Source organism: Astatotilapia calliptera, chromosome 9 (assembly GCF_900246225.1).
Source record: "Astatotilapia calliptera chromosome 9, fAstCal1.2, whole genome shotgun sequence".
Taxonomy (NCBI): Eukaryota; Metazoa; Chordata; class Actinopteri; order Cichliformes; family Cichlidae; genus Astatotilapia; species Astatotilapia calliptera.
Window position 1 is genome coordinate 21434905 of NC_039310.1, and position 24773 is coordinate 21459677.

At 41.0% G+C, this 24773-nt stretch overlaps 1 protein-coding gene across 6 annotated transcripts in view; it reads right to left on the reverse strand.

Moving 5' to 3' along the window:
- Positions 1-24773, reverse strand: part of asap1b (ArfGAP with SH3 domain, ankyrin repeat and PH domain 1b) — an 83323-nt gene that overhangs the window by 49247 nt on the left and 9303 nt on the right. For all 6 annotated transcript variants that reach the window (XM_026179898.1, XM_026179894.1, XM_026179897.1 and 3 more), the window contains exon 2: positions 3879-3951. In XM_026179898.1, coding sequence (XP_026035683.1) covers positions 3879-3951 — 73 coding nt within the window. The remainder of the gene's footprint in view (positions 1-3878; positions 3952-24773) is intronic.

A 24773-nucleotide genomic window follows, 5' to 3' on the forward strand; every position in this document is an offset into this window, starting at 1 on the left:
CGTCGACGATTTTGATAGTCGACGTAATCGTGACTAGTCGACTAATCGTGGTAGCCCTATTCCCAGCTGATTGTATTATGGTTATAAGTCTATTCAAAAGAAAGGTTGCAATAAATGCCTATGGGGTTTTGCTGTTAAATAGCCACCTGATGCAACTATGTGACTAATTATGGCGCAATCTCTGAATTAATGCTTCAGATCTGTGAGGTTCTGGCTGGACTCCAAATGTAATTAGTAAATGTGAATTTACCAAAATGTCGCAGATTGCATGAAACTGCCAACTTGATCACATTAAACAGCAAACTGATAGCAGACTGACTCGGTCTTATTGCTGTCTTGGCACACCAAATTCACTATGTTGACGGCAGCTGACTACGAGGTGCCGCAGACCCGATCCCCGTCTTTGAAGGAACTGTTTCAAAGGCAGTGACATCACAGGTTCAGTGAACATAATGCAATAATTTGTGGTCATGCAATCAGTCTCAAATGTTTGAGATCATGTGACTGGAGCATGGAGGGAGAGGAGCTGAATAAACTGAGGGGCTGCACCAGAATAAGATAAATAAGCATTATTTTGATCTGAAAAGTATGCAAAGCTACTCTAATAGAGACCAAAAGAAGAATATGCAGCCTCTTGCAAACCCGGTCTCTAACATGGACTAACAAAGTTAATCAAAGCGAATGAGGTTTGTCAGAGGACCATAAAGTTCACTTTATAGAATCAAGTTCAGCTGCTTTCAGCTTTGCACATATTTATTTCTGATGATCTGGATGTGAGTTGGAGAGCTTTGTAAATTTATAACCAAGAATGTTCTAAAGCCAAGATTTTACAGCTCAAGTTAAAGAAAGTGAGAAACAAAAAGGCTGTGGATAGAGAAAGTATTTCAGTCCAGCTTTTTTTTTTTTGTTCTCAAAGGCAACACAGACACACACCTGAAACAAACAGAAGTGTAAATCTTTCCTAGGGATGTTTCCAATAAGACAAATGTGGCAGAAATACTCAGCAGATTCTGCAGTGGAAAGTTCCTTCAGCAGAGCAGCAACACAAGCAATAAAATAAGACACATGACCTTCACTCCTGAGAAACTTTGTTTTATACATTTTGACAACAGCAAGTCCTCTTTATATACAGTTACTGTCAATGGAACAAGACACGTTGTTCTCAGGGTCTGCGAGACTCCCCGAGAGCCGTCAGTCAAAGAGCAGCATCCATCTGTCACTGTCGTTAAGCTGGAGAGGAGGTGGAGGGGGACGTGTTTAGACTGTTGCCAAATCTAGAGAGGAGACCTGGCAGGGAGGTCAGGTGAGACTAGAAACCCGCAGAGCTTAGTCCCCACAGCAGCCAATTTGGACGCGCGTCACAGTGGAAACTCAAAGTTCAAACAGTCCTGAAGTTACTATTGAGGGCGTTTTGTATTTTCTGTATTTTCTACAGATTTTCTGGGTATTTAAGGGGTTTAGGAGCCCAGCAGGAAAGAAGTGGGTTACAGTGGAGGGGTAGCATGAGAGGTCTTTAGATTCACCAAGCTTAGAAGTTCAAGTTCTTAATATCCTTCCACTTTCATTGTTACATTACATCGTCTGTTGAGTTTCAGGCCAAAGAGGAGTCACACAAAAGGGTCAAATTGGGAGGAGTGCAAGCTCTCTGTTGTTTTCCATACAAATGTGATTTCTACATGAATGAAATTGAAAATTTAAGTACACAGAAACAAGCCACCTGGAAGACGGCCATTATGCAGACTACACTTGGCGTCTCCGTCTGAGGCGACGTGACCTCGTCGTGCCTCGTATAAAACCTGAGCACCTGCTGCTGCTAGCTGTTGGAGTTGTAGAGGAAAAATTACAAAACAGCTCACAGAAAAATTGAAACGACCTCGAGGATTTAAATAAAATCCTAGCAAAACCAAAGATAAGACAGAACACAAAATATTATATGTATCTTCATTAATTTTGGTAATTTTATACTAAGCACTGTTGCTTCTGATTGGTAAAGAGCGTCTTTGGAGGTGTTTTGATGCACGCTCAAAAATCCAGGTTCGTTTGGTCGTTGCATTTTCAGAGGGAGAAATATTTCATCACTCATCTATCTGCCTGCAGGTTCCTCTAACCTCATACTGTTGCTTAATGACCAGAAGTAGCTGTCTAACAATGGGCTACAAACTCAGACTTTTATGACCAAGATTGAAGAAGTTACTTGGATGACGTGACAAAAAGTTTCTACCACGGAAAACACTGAATCCAGATGAGCTACATCAACTTTCTGGGATGTGTCTTTAAAGCCAGCATCATTTAAAAAAAATCTTTTAATACATTAATATATTGTTGCTGTAGCTTCATAGTGTGCACCCATCTTCATGCCTGAACCTCCATTTGCGTGTATGCACCCATTTCACATTCTTATGGCAAAATATTAAGAAATGAGGCGTGGCTCAAGACTTTTGCACAGTCCTGTATAAACAATTTTCATATCAATTTAATCCAGGCCAAGCAAGACTGAAACACAAAGTCAAAATAAGATAAATAGCAAAAAAATAAAACAACCTTAACATTTTTAAATGGGTTAGATTAAAGATATAAACAACAGGAAAACATTTATAAGGACGAAGGTATATCGCATTTATTTAAAATAAGATCGGGACAAAGTGAGATGGAGGTTCTCGCTCAGGCTTAGGGGCCCTGACAGTCGACGTTTGGTCATCTTTTGGTTTTGTTTTGATATTTTTTTTAAAATCCTCATATCACAGTAGCAGGACTGTTAGATCTGTAAGATCTATGACACATATTCTAAAATAATACAAGTTTTCGATCATCGTTTTCAATCATTTTTATGCAAAAAAAGAAAGAAAAAAAGGGGAAGGTTAGGATTAGTCTCAAGGCTTCTGCTGTAAATCTTGCTACTCCAACTTTGTTGCCAGGGTTCAATGTCAAACATGACAACACAGTGATAAGATGTAGGAAATCCCAGATGATGCTTAAAACATACATTTCTATATACAACTTTGCATTATTCTCACTACACCAGTGATTCAGCTACTGCAAAAATGATGAAAAGCTTTTGGAGAAGTTGACTTCGGTTAAAGAAAAATCTCAGTTTGTGTGGCCTCGGGGTAAACTGATCAAACAGTTGCCACCACAGCACTGCTGGCACACTGCTGGGACTGATATCACAATTTTTAAATATATTTTAACTGAGCAAACCATCAGAGCGACGTCCAAGTCTCTGTTTTGCAATCACTTTAACCCTTTAAAGCCTCAATTATGAAATTATTGGCATTTCTGTGCATTATCTGATAGTATACATCAGCTTTCTCATGGGAAAATAGATAAATAAATCACACCAATGATGCAGAGGTCTCAAAAACTCGTGTATCACATATGAAACACTAACAGGATTAAGGCCTTTATCTTACTTTAACTCGGAGGAAACTAAAAACTTGCGTAACAGCTGGCTTCAAGTTAACCCAGCTGTTTCTCCAAAAGAGCCACAATGAGACAAAGGTAAACAGACTCTTTTCTGAGGAGAAAAAATAAACTTTTTTTGTGGGTCAAGCATCACAAACTGTCATTTTACAGGGAGGAGGCTCTCGCAAGCGTTCAGTGGAAAATTACTGAGGATCCATGTCACAGCAACACACTAAACAAACTCAGGTGTTGGTTTCTGGGACGGCCCGATACATGCAACAAACACCATCTGTCCAACACAAGGCTGCATTCCAGACACGCACACACACAAAAAAGCAGCAACCCTCATTCTTATTAAAGATATTTAACAAATCCTGGGCTCTGGGGATTTGACTTTCAGGAAAGGGCTACAAGGCTGTATCCAAACATTAATCAAAGCACAGCAAAGCCTGACAGATTTAGAAACAGACTCTCACCTTGACCTGAATTGTAGATGGCCTTCACTGACTTCTTCACCTTCTGCAGGGAGGTTCGGTCCTGGTCCAGTGCCTGAGGAAGAGATGATGCTTTTTAACACCTTTGAAGTGGTTTCATGCCTTTAAAGGTGACTGTGAACATTCATATCAGAAAACAGCAAAGACACTTTGCAACCTTTAAATATTTGTTTTAATGGTAGACCAAACCTGAAGAGGTTACGGCATAAGAACAACAAACATTTGCTCAATAATAGAGCTGAAGTGCTCATTCATAATGAACGAGGCATCAATCATCATTTCAAGCAGAACTTTTGTGCAATTACTGGTTGTTTATTATTACAAATTATTCACACGAAAATGAGGCTGACCTGCAGTTACTGCACGCTATACATCTCACTTTCTTGCAGTTTCACAGATTAATGTTTAGCGCTTTGCAAACAAAGCACCAGGGATTTAAAATAATGACCAGTATTAATAATAAAAACACATGCATCTTCCACCGGTGGTTACATGTACAGAAGTACTACAAAAGCCATTCAATGCAAAAAATATGGCTTCACACAAGGAAAATTCATCATCATAAACATCATCCACATGCAAGAAAATCTCACCATGAGGCCGTATTGCTCAGCTCATTCCCTGCCAGAGAAAACAACAACTACATCTGAAGTCACATCACATTCGAACACACCCCATAACTCACATTTCCCCGTTAGAAATCCCAGCACTGACTGACATAATCCTGTGCACCGCTTAAAGATAAAGACTAAAGTCAATTACATCAGTGAATAAGTGAAATGTTAGATTTTGACGCCCTCTTAGCTCAGAATTTAATTATAAACGTTCACATTTTTATTGCTTTTTTCCCCATCCTATCTTGTTAAATCTTTTCTCAGTTGGTTAAAAAAACAAAACAAAAAAACAAAACACCCACGAACATCTGGGTTTTTCCTTCAGTGGGAAAGGGTAAAATCAGCATTTATTCACTCACAGGTCAACTGACTCTGCAAAGCTTGGCAACCCAGCCTTCATAATGTGTGGTCACTGTTGTTTGAAGCAGGCGGGGATACAGAAATCCCAGCTTTTCCAAATTCTTATACCAGTACCGTTAGAGATGGCACAATACGACTTTTTTATGTCCGATACCGACACCAATATCATAAATTTGGATATCGGCCGATACCGATATGTAGAGCTGGGCGATATGAGATTTTTTCATATCACGATATGTTTTTTTCATTTCAGGCGATAACGATATCTATCACGATATAAGCCAAATAACTATATTTGTAAGATTTAAATGTGCCGTTGCTCACAAGTAAAATGTGAAATAATCAGCAGCTTGTTTTTAAATATTTATTTCCCATAATAAGTTCAACAGGGTAGGTGTACTTAAGGAACATGAGACTTTTTCAGATAAATAAAGGCAAATATTGCAAACTACACAAAAGGCAGCCACTAAAGCGTTTAAGTTTCAAAATAGAACAAACGAAACAGACTAAATTGTCAATTCCACTTAGAAACAAAATATTAATTCTAAAAATAAATCTTAGTTTGTTTTACAGAAGAACAGACAAAACTGACTAACTTTTGTCAATATCAAGTAAACTGAGAACTAAAAGGAAATTCTCAATCTCTCCTTGTTGTATAGCTGAGCTTTTCAAACAGTTTTAACAGTTACTTTAGTCTGACAAAAGCCGAATGACGAATTAGCGCTTCCAGTCAGAGACTGAGGCTACGTCCACACGTACACGGGTATTTTTGAAAACGGAGATTTTCCGTTTTCGTTTTAAAAAATAATCCCGTCCACACATAAAGGCAGAAATGAAGGAAAACGCTGCTATGAACATGCCAAAGCAGCAGGTGGCGCTAGATTCCTAACCGTGCAGAAATGTTGGCCAATCAGAAGTCTAGAAGCCTCGGTGGGAAAAAGTAAACAAAGCTGGGGCATAGAAGCAGAACCGAGTCGTATGTGTGGAGGGACAGTAACTGTGTGTATATGTAAGCATTTAAACACTGCAGAGAGTAGAATTAACAGTATTGTAGAAATTCATTTCACCGAAACAATAACGTGGCGCACAGTGTGACGCATGCACCAGTTTATTGTATTTCCAGACTTGCTTTCAGCACAATTTACAGTTTTTTGTCAGACTTGAAATAGCCGAAATACCTTCACACTACGGAACTTCTATGGCTCTTCCGTTCGACAATCTCTCCGGCGTTGGAACCATCATCTGTTTTCTCTTCGGTCACGCTCGGTTGATTTTTCTAGTCGGCACACTCATTTCCTCCATTATGCGCTGGCTCCATTACCCGCTGGCTGCTTCCCAAACAAACACACGTGCGGCTTGGCACTTGTGCTGTAAGTAACAAGTCACGCGACGTGACGCTGCGGCTGTGATTGGTTCGGCTCTGCGCTACTTAATTTGGATTGGCTGACCTTTTTTTTTTTTTTTTTAAGAGGACAAGAGCGGCGAGGTCTATCGCGATAGCTTAATTTCTCTATCGAGTAAAAGTTATATCGCGATACATATCGTTATCGTTCTATCGCCCAGCTCTACCGATATGAATCCGATATAGTGTGTTTTTAATAAATAAAACTGTTTTTTTAATATCTTGCTGCATTTTGTATAAGTTCAAACTCAAGTTTAAAAAACAAACAAACACTAAAGCTATTCTGTTATACCTGTATGCAAAAAATACACTGCACCCAAAATATTTCATAGTTCAGCAACACTGATCAGTCGGGCGACCGTGGCTCAGGGGGTTGGGAATCGCATCTGTAACCGGAAGGTCGCCGGTTCGATCCCCGGGCTCTCTGTCCTGGTCGTTGTGTCCCTGGGCAAGACACTTTACCCTACTTGCCTACTGGTGTTGGCCAGAGGGGCCGATGGCGCGATATGGCAGCCTCGCTTCTGTCAGTCTGCCCCAGGGCAGCTGTGGCTACAACTGTAGCTGCCTCCACCAGTGTATGAATGTGAGAGTGAATGAATAGTGGCATTGTAAAGCGCTTTGGGTGCCTTGAAAAGCGCTATATAAATCCAATCCATTATTATTATTAATAAACTTAGACCTACTCCATCCTCCCTATTCTGGTATTTTAAAGAGTAAGCAACCTAACTAATAGGGTTGCAAACTTCCAGCAAAAATAAATAAATAAATAAGGAACCCCCCCACCACCTCATGATGCTTAATCGACGTAATCAACTTTAATTTGATGCAGTGTGAAAAAAAATGCACAGAAATAAATTATTTTTCAAGAATAATTAAATAGATTCAACATCTTTCTTCAACAGAACTGCAGACTGCACAGATGGTATCTTCCCAAAGGAAAAAGTAGTATAGCTTACTAGGGTATATCAGACTTAATAGTTACTATATACAGTAATGGACTTCTATGCATTTTACATCAGATTAAAACTTTGGGTGTAAGATTCGGATAATTATTTATTAAAAGCTCGACATTTTAAATTAGAATAAGAAAGAAAAGTATGTCATTGTGCCCCCTTTTCCATGTTCATGCCCTATCGGCCCCCCTGGCTAAACTTTGCTAGACCCGGCCCTGCACAGTTACCAGCCGATATTACGTATCGATACCGATATGTAATATCTGATCGGTCCATCTCTAGTACCGATCAGATTGTTGCTACTTCGGCTGCTCTGTTATTCACACTGGGTCGCCACAGCAGGTAGCAGGTGTTTGATTTGGCTGATTTTTTTAATGCTAGATTGCCTTCCTGACGTAACCCTGAAGAGGTTTGTCTCTTCTCCCAGGATCGAACCAGGAATCTCTCTTTCCTTTCAGTGTGTTAACCACTACAATGTCCAATACCCACGGGAAGTCATTTCTTTACATTCAGAACAACTTGAACACAACTTAAAGATTGATTTTTCAAGTCTTGTCCAGATGCGCAGTGATCGCCTCACAGTTTTATGTTTTATTTTAGGAGACCGTACTGTTTAAATCAGGCCTCATGTTACACAAGCCTAGAGACTGGCCGGCTACCGCCTGGTAACCATTTGTCGCTAGGAAAAAACATCCCCCCAACCAGTTAGGTTTTGTTTACTGGAGGGTACAGGCTGAGGCTAAGTTTAAAAAAATAAATAAAATAAATAATAATAATAATAATAATAATAATAATAACAAATCACCTAGTGCAGCTTTTATTTTGAAGGTGAACAGTTTTTCTCCAGTTTCTTTTGCACTTGGCACTTCATCATGTTTGCAGACAAGTCTGCATTGTTCATGCGAACTGGGGGAGACCACTTGCAATCTGCTAGGAACCAAAGCAATCACAAGTTTTTTTACTGCCTTTGCTAACAATGCGCCAACTGGTCAGGGAATACAGGTTTTACCCTAGCAACCAGTGGTTTCTAAGGGGTTGCCAGCCAATCTCTAGGCCTGAGGTCTTACATGTAAAACAATGCACTCATAGTCTCTCTTTCAGAGTGACCATTACAGCGTATTAATTTAACACTGGTATCAGATTGGTAGTCCGTATCCAAAAAAGTTGGTGCTGTTTACCAACTTTCTTCCCCTGCATGACATTATGACACACCAGAAAAACAATCATAAATCTGCTGTTTGCCTTTATTACATAACTTCAGAATGGCAATGCTGCAGCATGAAGTAGATCAATATAATAACTAAATGCATGAGGAAAACAGCTACGCAAGACCATTTCCAACCTGCCACACCTACTCAAAATGATCTAACCAAGAATAAAAAGGGAGTGAATGAACAATGATGACCTCACACCCAATAAAAACAGTGAATTCTCATTAAAGTGTTTTTTGTTTTGTTTTTTATTTGACAGTAGGGCTGCCACGATTTGTCGACTAGTCACGATTACGTCGACTATCAAAATCGTCGACGACTGATTTAATAGTCGACGTGTCGTTTGAAGCTTTGTAAGATCGCAAAAGACGCAGGAATAATAGCAGGATTTAAGAGTGTAATAACGGACTGAAACAGAAGATGGCAGCACTGCATGTACAAGGATGCCAGCTGCCGTTAAACCCCGAAGAAGAAGAAGAAGCAGCTGTGTCCCAGAATTCATAGCGCGGCCCAGCGCAGTTTCCAACAATGGCGGTAGCTAGTTAGTTTTAATATTACTCTTATTATTCTTTCTGGGTCACAAAATAAACGTTTAACATATTTTCAGGCGAGAATGTAGCTGTGTAAACCTCAAATATCGGCTCAGTTTATCAGGACACCACATATTTTCAAAAGCGCTCCGACGTTTTCGGAGACGTCTGTTACCCACTAGCTCGATAGCTAGCCGGGGGCTAGGTCACTAGCGCCGTGAGAACGCTAGTATTTTATTTGTTCCTGAGTAAATCGGTTTGGCTGAGATTAAAGTTATAGTTTTTACACAGCTGAATAAACGTCAAGCAGACAGCTGATTATCAGAAGTGTGAGATGCTGGAGAATATACTCCGGTGTCCTGTTATATTTTAGATAGCAAGGAGTTTATTAAACTTTACCAAAACAATCTGCAAATTTCATTAAAATTGAATAAACTATCATCTTGTCTTTATTTTTAGTTAGCACCTTAAAAGCTTAAAGCTGTAAGCTAATGATAGTTATATAAGAGCAGATGCTGCTGGTGCAATAAGCTGTAGTTTTACATCCAGTGGATGATGATCTGATTAGTCTAATCGCATAAATAATCGGTGACTAGTCGACTATCAAAATAATCGTTTGTGGCAGCCCTATTTGACAGCATATCTCATTCTGGACAACGTGTTTAATCGAGTGATAATTCCCTGGAATATTCTAACATAGCACCTTCTCTGTAATTGTTGTTTACCTGTCGTATTTCCCGGGTGACTAATTAGAAGATAGCTTAATAAAAAGGAAAGGTAGATGTTTACTTTTAATACAAGAGATTAGTGCTGCACACGTGGAAAGAGCAGGCACAACAACGCTGAGGTCAAGCATTTATCCCTCTAGTGAGCTAAACAAACTGGATGTGTTGCAAAAACAGCAGCATGAAAATCACCTGTGACACCCTGAAAACCATCTGCCTGTGTGACATCTATTATCGGCTCATTTGCTGCAGGAGAAGCAGAGATAACTGGAAAAACATGCGACGTTCAGGAAAAGTGGACACGCGAGGAACACAAATGCACGTCTGTGCTACCTGCCTCTGCTGAATGATTTAAATTGTAAGCCTGTATTGATCGCTTTTAGAATAATGCATTCTGACGGCACAAGCATTTCCCATCCACCCATTTTAACCGCGGGGAATAAAACCATAAATCTGCCACGTTTTCTCAAAATAGACAATAAAACCCAAGCAAAAAGCTCTATTGCATCAAGGTCACTCAGTTAAAAGCAGAAGCACGTGCACATACACGTATAAACACACACACACACCAGTTGGCTAATTAAATTTCACAACATAATTAAGCTGTCCTTGGCCTCCCTTGGACAGTTTTACATGGCTTTTCCCCAATTATGGCAGCAGTAGCTTGTTGCCGCAGGGCCCTTTTTGCCAGGGCTGAGCCCTTTGAACCCTCTGCACATGGGAACAGTCTCTGCAGCCACATACCTCCCCACACAGCCTCATTACTTAGCCCCGTGTCTGTTTGGCTAAACAGCGGTCCAAACAGGCCAGTACAAAATTTAATAAACCTCTAATCTCTCCAACAATGCCTTCGTATATGATATTATCCTGATAATTACTATGATAAAAGTCTTCAAAGAGTATGAAGACATACTTCAATGATGACACAAACATTAGGTTACATATCTTGTAACCCCTGTTCTCTGATAACAACATGTGTGCTGAGTGACTGCCTAGCCTCAAAAAGCACAGTGGGGCTGTCTTATTCAAGTTACAGCTGAGTGATTGCAGAACTGCAGATTGTATCATATTATCATGCAAATCTGTGTGCATGCATGTGTGCAGCTTCATGGTTAAATCTCCCAGAGACCGTAGCAGGAACTACCACAAAAGTGGTTTTGAGGACTTTGTCAAGTGTTTATACATCTACCTATAGAGCGTATTATCAGAGAAAAGGTTGCATTATACAATGTTTGCTGTCAGGGTACTCGCTGCATAAGCTACTTTCACTTGTGCTCATTTCCTTTCTTTCTTCACACCATCAAACACCACCTGTCACCTATTTGTTCTGGTTAAACAACTGAGAGCTTCATCTAAGAAGGTGTTTATTAGTATATAGGCACAGATTTCTGACATTTCATTTTGCAGGAACATACAAGTATAACGGTTTTCGGGACAGTTTTATTAACAGAAAGAAGTAAGCTGTTGATAAACCTGATCGCTGGTCATGGATAAGCGGATAATTTATTACAGAAGTCATTATAAGTGTCTCACAGTCATAACCTCCTCCCCTACTTAGCATTTTTAAATTGTGTCAATAAGTACTCATGGATCCAGCCTTTGATGTTTTAGTTTATCGTGTTCTGTTCACCAAAGTAAACAGAAGAAATACAGCAATCATGCCATACAGTAAAACTCCAGGAATGGGCTCCTGCATGTATCCGAGAGTCATGCAGGCAAACTGCTTGATGCTACAAAGAGTTCTCCATGAAACCACCCTAAGAGGTACTTTCAGCTGCTGGCTTTTGACTCAAACATGTCTCTGCAGTGACCGACACACAACCAGTTAACACCTTTGCACACCATCCTTTACATGTTACTCTGCTGTTAGTCCTTGGCAACCATCCGAGTTGATCAAAGTTATAACACAGAGCTGCAGTGAAACAGTTTCTCATGCTAGTTCTTTATCTTTGATGCTGTTTTACACTGTTACGCCCATCCCTGTTCCGGCGCACTTTTCCGGCGTTTGCATTGGTCACATAGGCTCTGTGCAAGCAAATAGACATAAACGCTGTAACCAAAGAATGAGTATTAGCTTAAGAATCCGTAAGAGTCAGGCTCATCTCCTCTCCTGCTCTCCAACAGCTGATCTTTCACATGTTGGGTGAATGTGCTAACCACTACACCGTGGAGCCCCTTGTCCATGCAGCCACCAACATAGAGTAGTGTGATAGGTTAGCAAAACACTTGTTTTTTGTCTTGACTGGGTTTAAAAATCAAACATCATTACTCCATTTTCTGTTCACTGAGTCTACAGATAGCAGCAAAGCAGTTTAGCATAGCAGAAAAACTCAAAAGACCAGGATATAACCATTTACCTCTCTTCAGATAAGAGAGGTATCAAATATTTTAATCAAACCACAGATAAGAACAAGTGAAGTTTCATTAACCGGAAATGCTATAAGTTTGCAACATCAACCTTTCTTAGAGAATCACTTTGTGTCTTTTTCTCCTCTTTAACAGCCAAAACTTTACATTCACCACATTCAGCTTTCATTATTGTGCATTTACCATTTTTCTGCTGACATCTCCTCCTTTGATTTGTATAAAAGTTTACCTCTATTTCAATAAAATGTAAACAGAATCTAGTCTATTCCACTATGAAAACATATGAATCTGAATTCGAGTTATCAAACAGATCTTTCAAAATTAGAGCAGAACTATTGCTTTGTGTCTTATACATGCTGTAAAGGGGAATTATTCATTTTTTTTCTAACTGTGCCGACTCCATGTAAGCGATTAGACAACAGATTAGGTCCCCGTAACAGCTGACACGTTCGCTAACAAGCCGCGTTTCCTCTCAAATCGCCTCTCTGCAACATGCCAAACCCCACCCTCGTCGCTCGGATTCGGTCAGTAGATCTGTGATTACTCAGAGGCTATGGTGCAGTGTGCGCTGATTAGGATGAAGACACTAAACAGAGGCTGATAAGGCGGATGACCTATGTGGTGCTCATGTTGAGAGCAGCTGGCACCGCCACCTAAAGGGTCACCCATAATCTATTCAGTGTGTTTTCTTAATTAAATGTTCAGTTTAAACATGAGGAAGAAAAAAAACCCACAACGGTTCTTCAAGTATGACGATGCCAAAACATCTGCAGCTGCTCATCTCTCCACCCATACACAAAGTGATGCATGTTGATGAAGTGTTTAATGAGAAAATGAAGCACAGAAAAGAGATGATCCATCCTGGAGATTCCAGCAGGAGTGTCGGGACGTTTTTATGGGAGGTTTGTGAGATATGGAGTCAAATAAGTCAAGAGTTTACTTAAGAGAGATGAAGAAGGGAGATAACACTTGAAAGGAGATTTTTTTTAACCAGCAGCAACACAGAGTTTAAAAGTTCATAAAATGCCCAATTAAAGAAATTCAGACACTTCAGTGACAATTTCAGTCTTTTACGTTTCAACCCTTTGTTGGCCAGTAAACTCAAACTCCTGCAGCATCTCTATGAAAGAGTCACGTACTTGCTTTATGTATAAAAAGAAAGAATGAGCCAATCTCACTTGCAAAAATTGTGCAATTGTTTTCTTTCTAAGGACAGAAAAAAAACAAAGATATTTAATTTGATATCAATCATCAAGATCATGACTCAGTAAGCAATCGATTTACTGTTTAGTTGATACTCTGTAAAAATGTTCATACTTGAGAGCTGAAGGTTTGTAACCTTTAGGCATTTTTCCTTAAGCAAAAAAACGACCCAACCATTAGTTAGTGGATATAAAGTTAGTTAGTTAGTTACAGATAAATTCCCCAACTGTAAATATAAAAGATAAATGGGGTAAGTGATGTCATGAATCGTTTAGCCACTTTTAATAGTTATAACTCAAGACAGTTATAACTCTAGACAGTTATAGACTCTATCAATCATATGTGAGTAAAAGACTACCTAGACTACCTTCAGTAACCTGCTTGAAGACATTACTTCTTCAACCAAAAATTTTGAAGCCTCACACTAAAAAACAAGAAGGTACAAGCACAAATCCTCCTATACTGATATATACAAGATGTGATGACGATGTCCTGTAGTTTGGTCATTCTTTGAAACCCACACATATAGATGCTTGAAATGGACTCCTTGGTCACACAATTATTTATAGACACACTTTTCAATTATTTTACCGACACAAAAGGAATCATTTTAGTACATAAAATTAATTAACAAGTGAAAGTGAAACCAAAACTACTCAAAAACAAAAGCAAAACTAAGTCGGAAACACAGTGCCTCCCAAAGGGGCAAGAAACCTATCGGTCACTCGACAATATCCACCACACCTTACAGTGGTGTAGGTTCATATTAAACATGGCCAGAGACCTTGTATATGCAATTCAGCTCCGTTTAGCCTGCTTTACACCTACTTTCGGGCAGTTTCTTCCCCCATTCTTGGCTCTTTTATATCATACAGCTCAGACACACAGCTGCGGTCGTGAATGCAGACGACCCACCCACCTGCTGCCCAAACCTTTTGTTTGCAAGGGGGCAGCCAGTGAGAAGAACACCGAGTTGAAAGGAGCAGGAAGTCCAAAAAAAGGGCTGCCTTCCATTTTGAACTGTGAATCACGCAAAGTTACTCAAGCAGAGTTCAAGAATAAAAGTAGACAGCTGGAACTAATAGGTCCCCTTTAAAGTGGACCATTATCCTGCAGCATCCATTATTGTGCAAGTGCATCAAGGCTCCAACAACAAAGAAAACTGTGTGCACATCTCTGCAAGGAGAGCGGCATCTGACAAAATGGCAGTGTCTGACATACCAACGTATAATTTAAGCAAACAGAAATTTTATAACCCAGTGAAAGGCAAAACACAAACTGTGAGGGCATTTTCAACAACTTTTTCCTTTACTGAAAGTATGATATCTAAAATTTTCAAAAATCACATGAAACTTCTTGGTAATTGCAGCCTTTAAATATTACATTAGCAACGTAAGGGTGGGGGGTGGAGAGTGACCACCCAAGTGACCAAAAAGGTTAATGGGACCGACTTCCTGGCTCCCAAACACCACATAAAAAACACACAGTCATGCCCAGGAGGTCAAAGCTTTGAGGGGGAACTGGTGGCTCAAGTGACTGGGCATGACTGACTGGAGGCTGTCTCAGCTTCACGCTTCCTGCCCGAGGCCTTATCCTCCCTCAGCAGCCCTGCCGCTTCCCCTGCAGCCGTCCTTTGACAGGAAGCAGGAAGCGTCCAGGCTTGTCAGTGTCCTGTCCTGTGTCCGTCTAATGACACCAACTGCTCTCTGCTGACAGCCGAGGAACAGAAAAAATACCCAACAACACAAAAAAGGCGCTTTCTGGCTGTTCTTCTTCATCCCCTTTTTGAACCGTGCTCCTCTCCTCTGCCATGTTTGGTATCACATTGGCAGCAGGATAGCTATGCGGTTACCATAGAGATGTGATGTGGCCGTCTCGAGCAGCAGCTCTATATTCTCCGCCGTGGAGATTGAGGGACGCTGCTCTGACTAACCTGTTTGTCAGCAGCTGTCTGGGCCTCAGTGTTGCCACTGTGACACGTTTCACTCTCCTCCCAGCAAAGAGCGAACACTAAACCTCTCAGAGCTGCTAAAATGTAAATTATTTCCTAGAAGAAGAAAACAGGAAAAGGGCACAATTATCAAAGGACTTCCTCAGAGTTCAGACATCTGCAGTGGCATTTCTTTTTTTATAACATTATCCACACCAGCTCTGAGTTTTATTTCTGCTTCCTTCCACAGAAATGCTCTTTCATTTCCCTTCTGGACCCAACTGCACACAAATCACTACAAAAACACACACACAAAAAATGAGCACCTGTTCATCATAATGTATATCAGAGCAACGAATCTCACCTTGCTTGTTTAGTCATAAAGATAAAGTCATATAAAAGATAAGTCTGTTTGTCTGTCAAGTAATTTTGTCTGCCTGCTGGTTGAGTCTATGTGGCATGACTCAAAAAGCAGGAAGGGCGGGGAGCCGTTTTCATTGGCAGGAAACAAATGCACATCCCTTTCTCTGGCCTGCAGCCGGAGAGCCCATCAGCGCTCCAAGAAGAATGGGAAAAATGAGAGGATGCAACATTTCCAAAAGCAGCTGAGGTCAGATGGCCTATTTCTCACACAAAGGAAGAAAGAGAATGATCAACTGCCAGTGGTTTTGGTTTTGGTTACGAGGTGCATCGGGACGACCGCATGACTGATTGGGTGTATCTGACACAGCAACTGGATGAAGTTAGATCTCTTCTACAGCTAACAGAGAACATTTTCTCAATGGATTCCATCAAATCAATATGCTAATAGAAACCTATGGAACCACATCTGATCAGTGGAACAAAATCATTTTATTCAAATCAGCCAAATTAGAGAGAAAATCTATACATCCCTAAATAAGAAGCAGCTACAGTGCAGTCAGTGCCAAAGCTTGGCCTGCACACACACACGGACCCACAGTTTTTAAAACACACAAGCTGATGCATTGCAAGCTACGTTCTGTTTTAACAATATTTCATATATCAGCTTCACTTCAAAACTAAAAGGATCGCAATGTTTTTTCCCTGTTGGAAAGTGAAGCCAATGCATAAAAGGTGCCGTAAACCTGCATTCCTGCTAATGGCCTGCAGGGTCGACTCCTCGAGCTGCAAAAAGAAGTAAAGTAGTGCAGAGGTCTATGAGAAAAATCAACCTTCATATTCCTTCATCGAAGGCCTCAGCTTGCTTTCGCAGATTAGGTTTATGATCTCAGTTGGTAGTTTTAAATTTTAGTCACTTCAATGTGGTTGTCTGTCTCTCTGTTAGCACTGGAATAGACTGGGAACTTATCCCGGATGAACCCCACCTCTTGATGGATGGATGGATACGATGCTGATCTCATAGGGTGGGCCTCCCGTGTGACTCACAAATAGCTACCCTATGAACGTGTCCATGTGTTTCTCAGTCAGAGCTTCCCCTGGCTTCTCATAGCCTATCAATTGAGCCGGCGATACTTGAATTAAATTCTGAGTCAAGAAATATTTATTCAAGAATCACAAACAGCGACCAGAGCGCTCGCCACGGCCGCTTCGCTCCTCCTCAATTTTTAAAGTTGTTTTGCATAACAAGCACATTGACCAAAGAATGATTCCAAAGACAGGATCAGCTGTTCTTGAAATATAATTTTAAAGACAGGGTGTTTAAAAATTAAAGTATTAAAAGCTTCAAAACACTAACATGGAGACGCTCAAAGTCCTCATCTTGGGACTTTGTGTCACGCTACTACAGCTACGTTCATCCATATGGACGGATGGGTGGAGCCATCTGTTGCTTGAAGGGAAGTTGTGAAGCATCAAGCTGACATGACTGAAAAACTTTGGGACACTGCACACACATGTGGTAATGACCTGTCAATCACAAAGTAGGCCCACCCTTATCTGTACCCTAGTTTACCTCCTTTTTTTGAGACCTTAAACTCATCACCATGAGCTGTATAGGCTCTCACTCTCTCTCCCTGGCATTATTAAGATCTCCCCAGTACCCTTAATGATGAGTTTTGACACCTCAGCATCTGTCAATAAAGGTGCGGTTTGAGGACAATTTGACAACAGCTTCTGGGGTTTTCCAAGGGTAGCTGCGTATTCAGAGACCACCCTCACTAACGTCTGATGCACACCCAGTCACTGTGTTTTGTGAGCAGGCGTGAAATATGAGACACACTGCTCAGTTCACAAAAGATCTCCAAAATAGGCTTTGAAGAAGTAAACAGTTAATGCACTTCCACACTGCCTTTCTGGTGGCTACACCCATCTTTTAAACACGGTGAAAGCCTGTAACACTGAGCCTTCTCCGTCTTCCTTTCGATTAGATGTTCCAGCAACAAAGCTCATCGATGCGATGCCTTTCAGCCGCCAACTCTCAAATTCCCATTTGAGAAGCAGCAACGTCCCATTAGCAGTCGAACGACCCGCAAGGAAGCCAAAACCACAGTGAAATCTCAACAGTCGCTGCTGTCGGCTGCAACACTACATGAGAATAATGTTCCCTTTAAAAAATAAAACAGACTGTGTTGAATTAGAAATATTAGGGAAAGGAAAGAATAATTGCTTTAGGGAAGTCTGTGGTTATATAAACATGAGCTGTATGCTGTTTATGGGCAACAGCATTCAAAACTATCAGTGTCAGTTTTTTTAATGGCTTACAAGCTTGTATCTCTTACACAAATCTCCACCTGCTAATGATTCTGGTCACTAACATAAATAATAAGGCCCTGATATTACTCCATGACGTATTGCTGTTCGCTCTCTCTCAACACTCAGAGAAAGGAGCTGTTCAGCCGTGTGCTTTTCTGCAGATTTGCGAAGGCCACGCGGAGGATTAAGCCAACTTCCTGAGTTGCAAGGACTCTTTGCTGCAGATCTCCAGAGGCTCACGCACACATGCTTGCGGCCGGTGAAAACTCAAGCGGTGCACGCTGCAGTATCACATTCACACATCATTTGGCGGCTTCCCTCCACTCTGCTTGCTCTCACGCAGCCCACTGCTTGTTTCTCGAGCGATGTTTTCACAATCACACCTACGCGCTGCTGCAATCGACTGCACTTACCTAACATCAGACGAGCAGCATACTTTTATTTGTTTATTGTGCTTCTCAGTCAGGAAGTCATTATTCATGTGAAGCAGCTGTTAGATTACTATAGCGGGAGAAACTCACAGCTGATGATTAAAAAATGGCAGCTAGCATCCTTTTTGTGTAGGATTTGATAAAAGAAAGAAAACAAACAGCAGCGGAGCAGAAAGGTTGTTTGCTTCAGGGCAAAACTGAACCTCAACCGTGGCAAAAGCAAGGCTGCAGCAAACTCTTCCAGCTGATGAAATGCCAAATAAAAACAAACAACACTGAAATCAACAACTATTTTCACCACATACCCATCTGTAGTTCATTTCCTTGGCTAAATTACCGTTCATTTAATCTATACGTGTCCGGGGTGATACCTTCTGTTCGACCAATAGCTCAAAGACAAATGAGCTGCATCAAGGAAATAGTTGACATTTTTTGCTTAAAAATAACAACAACTAATCAAACAATTGTTTTTAGCGCTAACAGCAAACAACAGTCACAACAAGGCGTTGTGTCTGCAAAGAAGGGTTTGCAGAATCCAGCAAAGAGCTTCAAGTCTGCTGCACTGCAGTATTCAATTCAATTTTATTTATGTAGCTCCAAATCACAAAAACCGTCTGTCTCAAGGCGCTTTACACTAAGGTAAAGACCCAACAATAATACAGAGAAAACAGAAACCCCAACAATCAGATGACCCCCTATGAGTAAGCGCTTCGGTGACAGTGGGAAGGAAAATCTTCCTTTTAACAGGAAGAAACCTCCAGCAGAACCAGGCTCAGGGAGGGGCGGCTATCTGAGACCGGTTGGGGGTGAGGGGAGGAAGACGGGACAAATGCATGCTGTGGAAGAGAGCCAGCAATTAATAATAATTAATAATTGAACCAATGAAGTAAAATTACTTTTTTTAAAAACATCTTTGGTAACAGGGGGCTTTGTTAACCATTTTCCCAACTGCTTATAAAAATTGGAGGTCGTCAGTCCTTTCACAAACACACAGAGATTGGCCGTTTGTTTGGATGCAAGTTTGTCTGTTGGCCTATTTAGAATCACTAATTACAGACAACTTTGAGAAAACTGAGACAATGATCATCTTCATCAATCAACATGTAACGTCTGACTGAAGAGTAAGATCGACTGAAGATCACTGCATGAAATCAAGATTTGTATTTGTCACGAAAGACTTCTTTGACCTTGCAAATATTTTAGTCAAGCGACAAAATGCCCTTAAAGATAAGAAAGAGTCCTAGATGGCATAACACCTATCCTCAGGTACGGAAACAAAGCATGGACGATAAACAAGAAAACTGCGGACAGCATCAATGCAGCAGAGATGTGGGTTCATCAGGAGGGTGATTCATCAATGAAAAGACAGGCTAATTAAGAAGTTTTAAAAGAGCAAACACCAAAAGATCTCTATGCAAGAATAAGAGAGAGAGATGAGGAAGATTCATTAGACATGATGAGGAGGGGATGATGGGAATATGATGTCACATCTGGAAAAATCGAAGGGGAGAGAAGCAAAGGCAGAAGGAGAGAAACCATCATTGATGGAATGAGAGAGTGGAGGAAGAAAACACCCATTGAGCTGCTGCACTGTGTGAGAGACAGCCTATCTTGGACGATCATGGCTGCCAACACCATTTGGCACTTAAGGAGGTGAATTAACCCAACAAGCATGACATCGGACTTTGGGAAGAAACCAGAGCTGTTGGAGGCAACTCCACTGTGAACCAAAGTCCAAACCCTGAAACATCTTCCTCCGAGAAAAACAGGGTTTCATCATTTTGTTTGTCATTAAATAATAAAGGAAAAAAGGCTGATTGATCACATTATCTTGTTAAGACCATCTCCTTTAGGCCCTGGATGCCGTCACTCTCACATTAATACGAGCCTTTGTAAGAGGATGATTTTAGGCCCACAAACCTCAGAGTGAGTTGACTCCACCTGAACTAACCGACGTGAGATGATGATGATAACGATAACAAACCACCGAGGAACAACGCAGAGGCTGTTTTTAGCACTCTGACTCCAGCAACTAACAATCTCTTTCATGTAGAGCATGTAGTTCCTCTGCAGATTATAATCCCCGTCTCTTTAATAACATTTGTCTGAACTGTTGCTTTGGTATTAAAGTCAAGATCTGGCTTCCTCGACTGTGGCAGATAAGCAATCGAAAGCTTGTTTTTTTAAAGCTAAAATGTTGGTTCTTGTAAATATTTGATGTTTTTCTTGGTTTTCTTTGACACTAAACTAAAATAATTTTTGTTTGAGGACTGTTTCATAGACAAAACAGGATACTCTAGTTAATAAATATTTACTATAAAGAATGGGGATGACTGCTCGCAAGCTTAAACTACTGACGGCTGAGATTCTTAAGGTTTTAGCAACAGTAACAAACACATTTTAAATGCATTATCAAGGAGATAAAATCCAGCGTTTTATCTTAAAATTAAATACTCAGGATGTTGATCACTTATAACATTTATCACTCTCAGAGTAGGCAAGAGTCCAAGGCCCATCTCTTTCATAACAGATCAACAGTGCGTGGGTCAACCAAAGAAACATCTAAAATAAACTACTCTAATCTTTGACTTATCATTGATCAGCCGATGAACCTGCCAGCTCTGCTTCCTACCAACCAGCCACCCCTGTTGTAAATCTTCAGGGCATGCAGCCAAAGAGGGTGATGAAAAACACACTGTATTAGAAGTAACATTATTTTTCCTGCCTCTGAATTCTTGCACAGGTTCTGCAGAGCGCTTCATGGCATTCCTTAATGTTTTTCATACAGTTGAGTCTCGAATTTCACACTTTGCGGGACTCCAATGGGTGAGATGTGAGCTACTCCAAAACCCACAGGTGTATCCACTCCCACGGGCCATTTGGATGCAAAGACATTTGAGCAACTTGATGCACAGATGGACAAAAATAAGCCCCACTACCATGATGTCCAACAAAAAGCCCCAACTCCCATCAATGCTCATTTCCACCTCGATTTCCCCTCACAGACCCGAGCTCTGACAGCTGCTGTCATGGTTTTGAAAAGGAAGTGATGTAAGACTTTCCTATAACATTAAAAGACATCAGGGAAAGAGGTAGGCTTGAATGACCTCAGCGGGGACTCGGCTGTTCTGGGAAAGGTAGCATTCAAATTTGACATTGAAAGTGTGTATCAATTGCTTAGCTGCAATACACACACACACACACACACACACACACACACACACACACAAAAAGGAGAGAGAGTCCAGGGCCAAACACCATGAAAGCTCGCAGACAGAGATGCACTGTTTATCCCCGAGGCCACAACAAGACAGCCAGCCGTCACAGGACAACACCGTCTCCTGGTTCTGCAGGCCAGTCTTAGAGGACAACAGTGTTACCACTGAGCTGATGTAATCACTGAAGGAGAAGAAAACCGAAGAGCGAGGAGGAGGAGGAAGAGGGGGAGGATGTTAAGAGGATCTGTGTGAGCTTTGTTACTGTTAAAACACAAGTACAAACCAAAATCAGAGAAAAGAAGGCGAAGGGTCACTACGGAGTACCAGTGTAGCTTATAACTACATGATGGTGTCAGACTGTATTTTTCCCCCTGTGGCTTCAATAAATCAATAAAAGACTAGTTGTATTAATCTAAACCAAAGAGGGTGACCGCACACCACTGAGGCACAGCAGGGCTTTGTGACGAATGCTCAGACTGTCTATTAGGAATGCTCCAGTTAAGAAAGCCGTTAATGTTAAGTTGCTTTTGCTTTTATTCATCTCTCTTTTCACTGAGACATTCTTTAAACATTTAGCAAAAACAGGTTGATGTAACACAACAGATTAAGATTGGCTACTGCCAGACACTGTGATATAAGCCAATACCAATGTGCATCCAATGTACTGATGCCTTTCATATGACAGTGCAATTTAATGTGCTTATGGAAGCTGTCAGACTCAAATACAAGAGATAGACACAACTGCTGCAAACCAGTGTCACCAATAACCAAAGAACAACAAAGTGCAAGTTAAATGCACCTAAAACAAACCAGGTTTGTTTAACAGATCTATGGCACCAACTGCCTCCGTCCTGATTATGATAACTTTGTTCCACCATGAATACGTCATTTATTATATATCACTGAGGGCTGTGGCAAGTAATATATCCAGTATGATTTGCTAAGTTAGCATTGAATACAAAGATTAGCTGAGAGTCCACTCTGGGGTCTATGTGATGTCACTAAGAGCAGCTATCCCCTAATATGGTCGTCCCAAGCACACAGCTTTGGCACAGAAGCCCCACCCACCTCCTCTTTAAACCTTCATTTTGTGAGGGTCAGCCAATCAGAAGAAAGTTGACGTAAAGGAATGGAAGTTTCACTCTCTTGCTTCGCATGTTGGTTGAATCAATTGGCTCCACCAAGGTCTGAGAGTAGCAATGTGTTACAGTAAATAAGCAAAATACGTTACCTTAATATACTTAATTATGAATAAGAATTAACATAGTTAACGTTATTGGAAACAACCACTGCTGAAGCCTAAATTGGGATAATTCCCGAGATAATTCCTGTGTATTTGTCCTGTCTCACAACAGATGGCTGCCCCTCACTTAGCCTAGTTTTTTCCTGCTAAAAGGGAGTTTTTCCTTCCCGCTGTTGCCAAATACTCAAAGTTGATCATCTGATTGTTGGGGTTTTTCTGTTTCACTCTAGGATCTTTACCTTACAATATAAAGAGACTTGAGGCAACTTTTGTTGTGATTTGTTGTGATAGAAATAACGTAGAAGTTAATAATCATGTAAATCATCATTTCATGCACTTGTATTGCAGCTAGCTAGCTCCCTTCATCGCATGCCATTCCTCATCTGAGATTAAAATGGCTGTCGATGGAGGGGAACTTTAACACCATCCATCCGTGTGAGGAAGGCTGCAGACAGATGTGAACACTGACCCACTCTTCTTTGTCTAAATCAGGGAGAAAAGCTGGGGGGGGGGGATCAGAGTGCCAGAGGAGAGTCTGGTCCACAGCTTATCCGCTGCCAGCTAATAGCCCTTGATGATATACGCGGTGCAGCTGCGGCAGGAAGGTAGGCCAACAGCTGTGGCCCACAGACCGATTATCAGATTTCAGCTACAGACGCAAACAAGCCAACAAACAGGCAACACAACACAGTCTCACCTCCCGCTGTGACAGAGGCAGAACAAATTAAAAAATGGCTTCAAGGTTTACAGAGGGAGATTTAAAGGCACATCCCCCGTCTTTAAATGCTCTTTTTTTCTTTTCTTTTTTTATTCACCATCACCATTCTGTGAATTCCTGGAGCCTAAAACACTACACATCTTCAAAAAATACAAACAGCAGTTCTACAAATGCTAACACTGTAACTCTAGGGTTTGCATGTTCTCCCCATGTCTGTGTGGGTTCTCTCCATGTACTGCAGCTTCCTCTCACATGCAAAAGACATGGATGAGTGCAAACTGCTCATAAGTGTACATGTGAGGGAGATGGGCCATCTTAGCCCTGCCACAGACTAGTGGTCTGTCCATAGTGCTCTAAGACAGCTGGGACTCTTGATTGGATAGGTGGTTAAGAAAATGGATGGTTATAATAGGTCATAAGATTAGAGCCACTGCTTAGGTCTGCACATAGTGTAGTGCAAGCTCTTTGGGGTTACATCAGGAAGGGCATCCAGTTTAAAACTCGAATTAAATGGTAGATGGACGCCCTTCCCTGAGTCTGGTTCTGTCAGAGGGGGGGAGGGTCATCTGATTGTTACGATTTTCTCTGTTTTCGCTGTATTATTGTTTGATCTCTACATTACAATGTAAAGCACCTTGACACAACTGTTATTGTGATTTTGCGGTTTATAAATAACATTGAATAGAACTGAAATATAAGAGAATCCATGTGAGTTCAAATATTGCAACTTTGGAAAAAAATGCACTTTATCACTGAAGCCCATCAGCTGGGACTCTCTGCTTGAGGCCAGCTGGAGCTGAATGATCCAACCTCACTTTTAGATGGAGAGGGGAAAAAGTGAGCGAAATCGTAGGACTTCTTGCTAAGCTCTGGTAACACATCACTGTAACTTGATTCCAGCTCTTAAGACTGGCAGAGCCAGATAATCATGGGTTCCCAATGCAACTGCATGCATTCACTCGACGTGAGTGCACCATTACGGTTACCGTTAAGTACCAAGCTGTACTTTTTAGGGTACAAACAGAATTACTTTTGTGCTACCGAGTACTAATTCACACCTACAGTCTATGGTGAATTTTAGGACCACCTCACATCACTACTGCGACATGTTGAAGAATGACAAACATGTAGGGCAATGGTGGTGGCGAGCCAAAAGCAAGCTCAGATGTGGTTACACTTTTCAAAACTCGACGCAGACAAAACTCTCTGCAACGTTTGAAGTGCAGACTACAAAACTGGCCAAGGCAACACATCTAATCTGAGAGAAACAAAGGTCTGTAAGCAAAACTCACAGAAGGG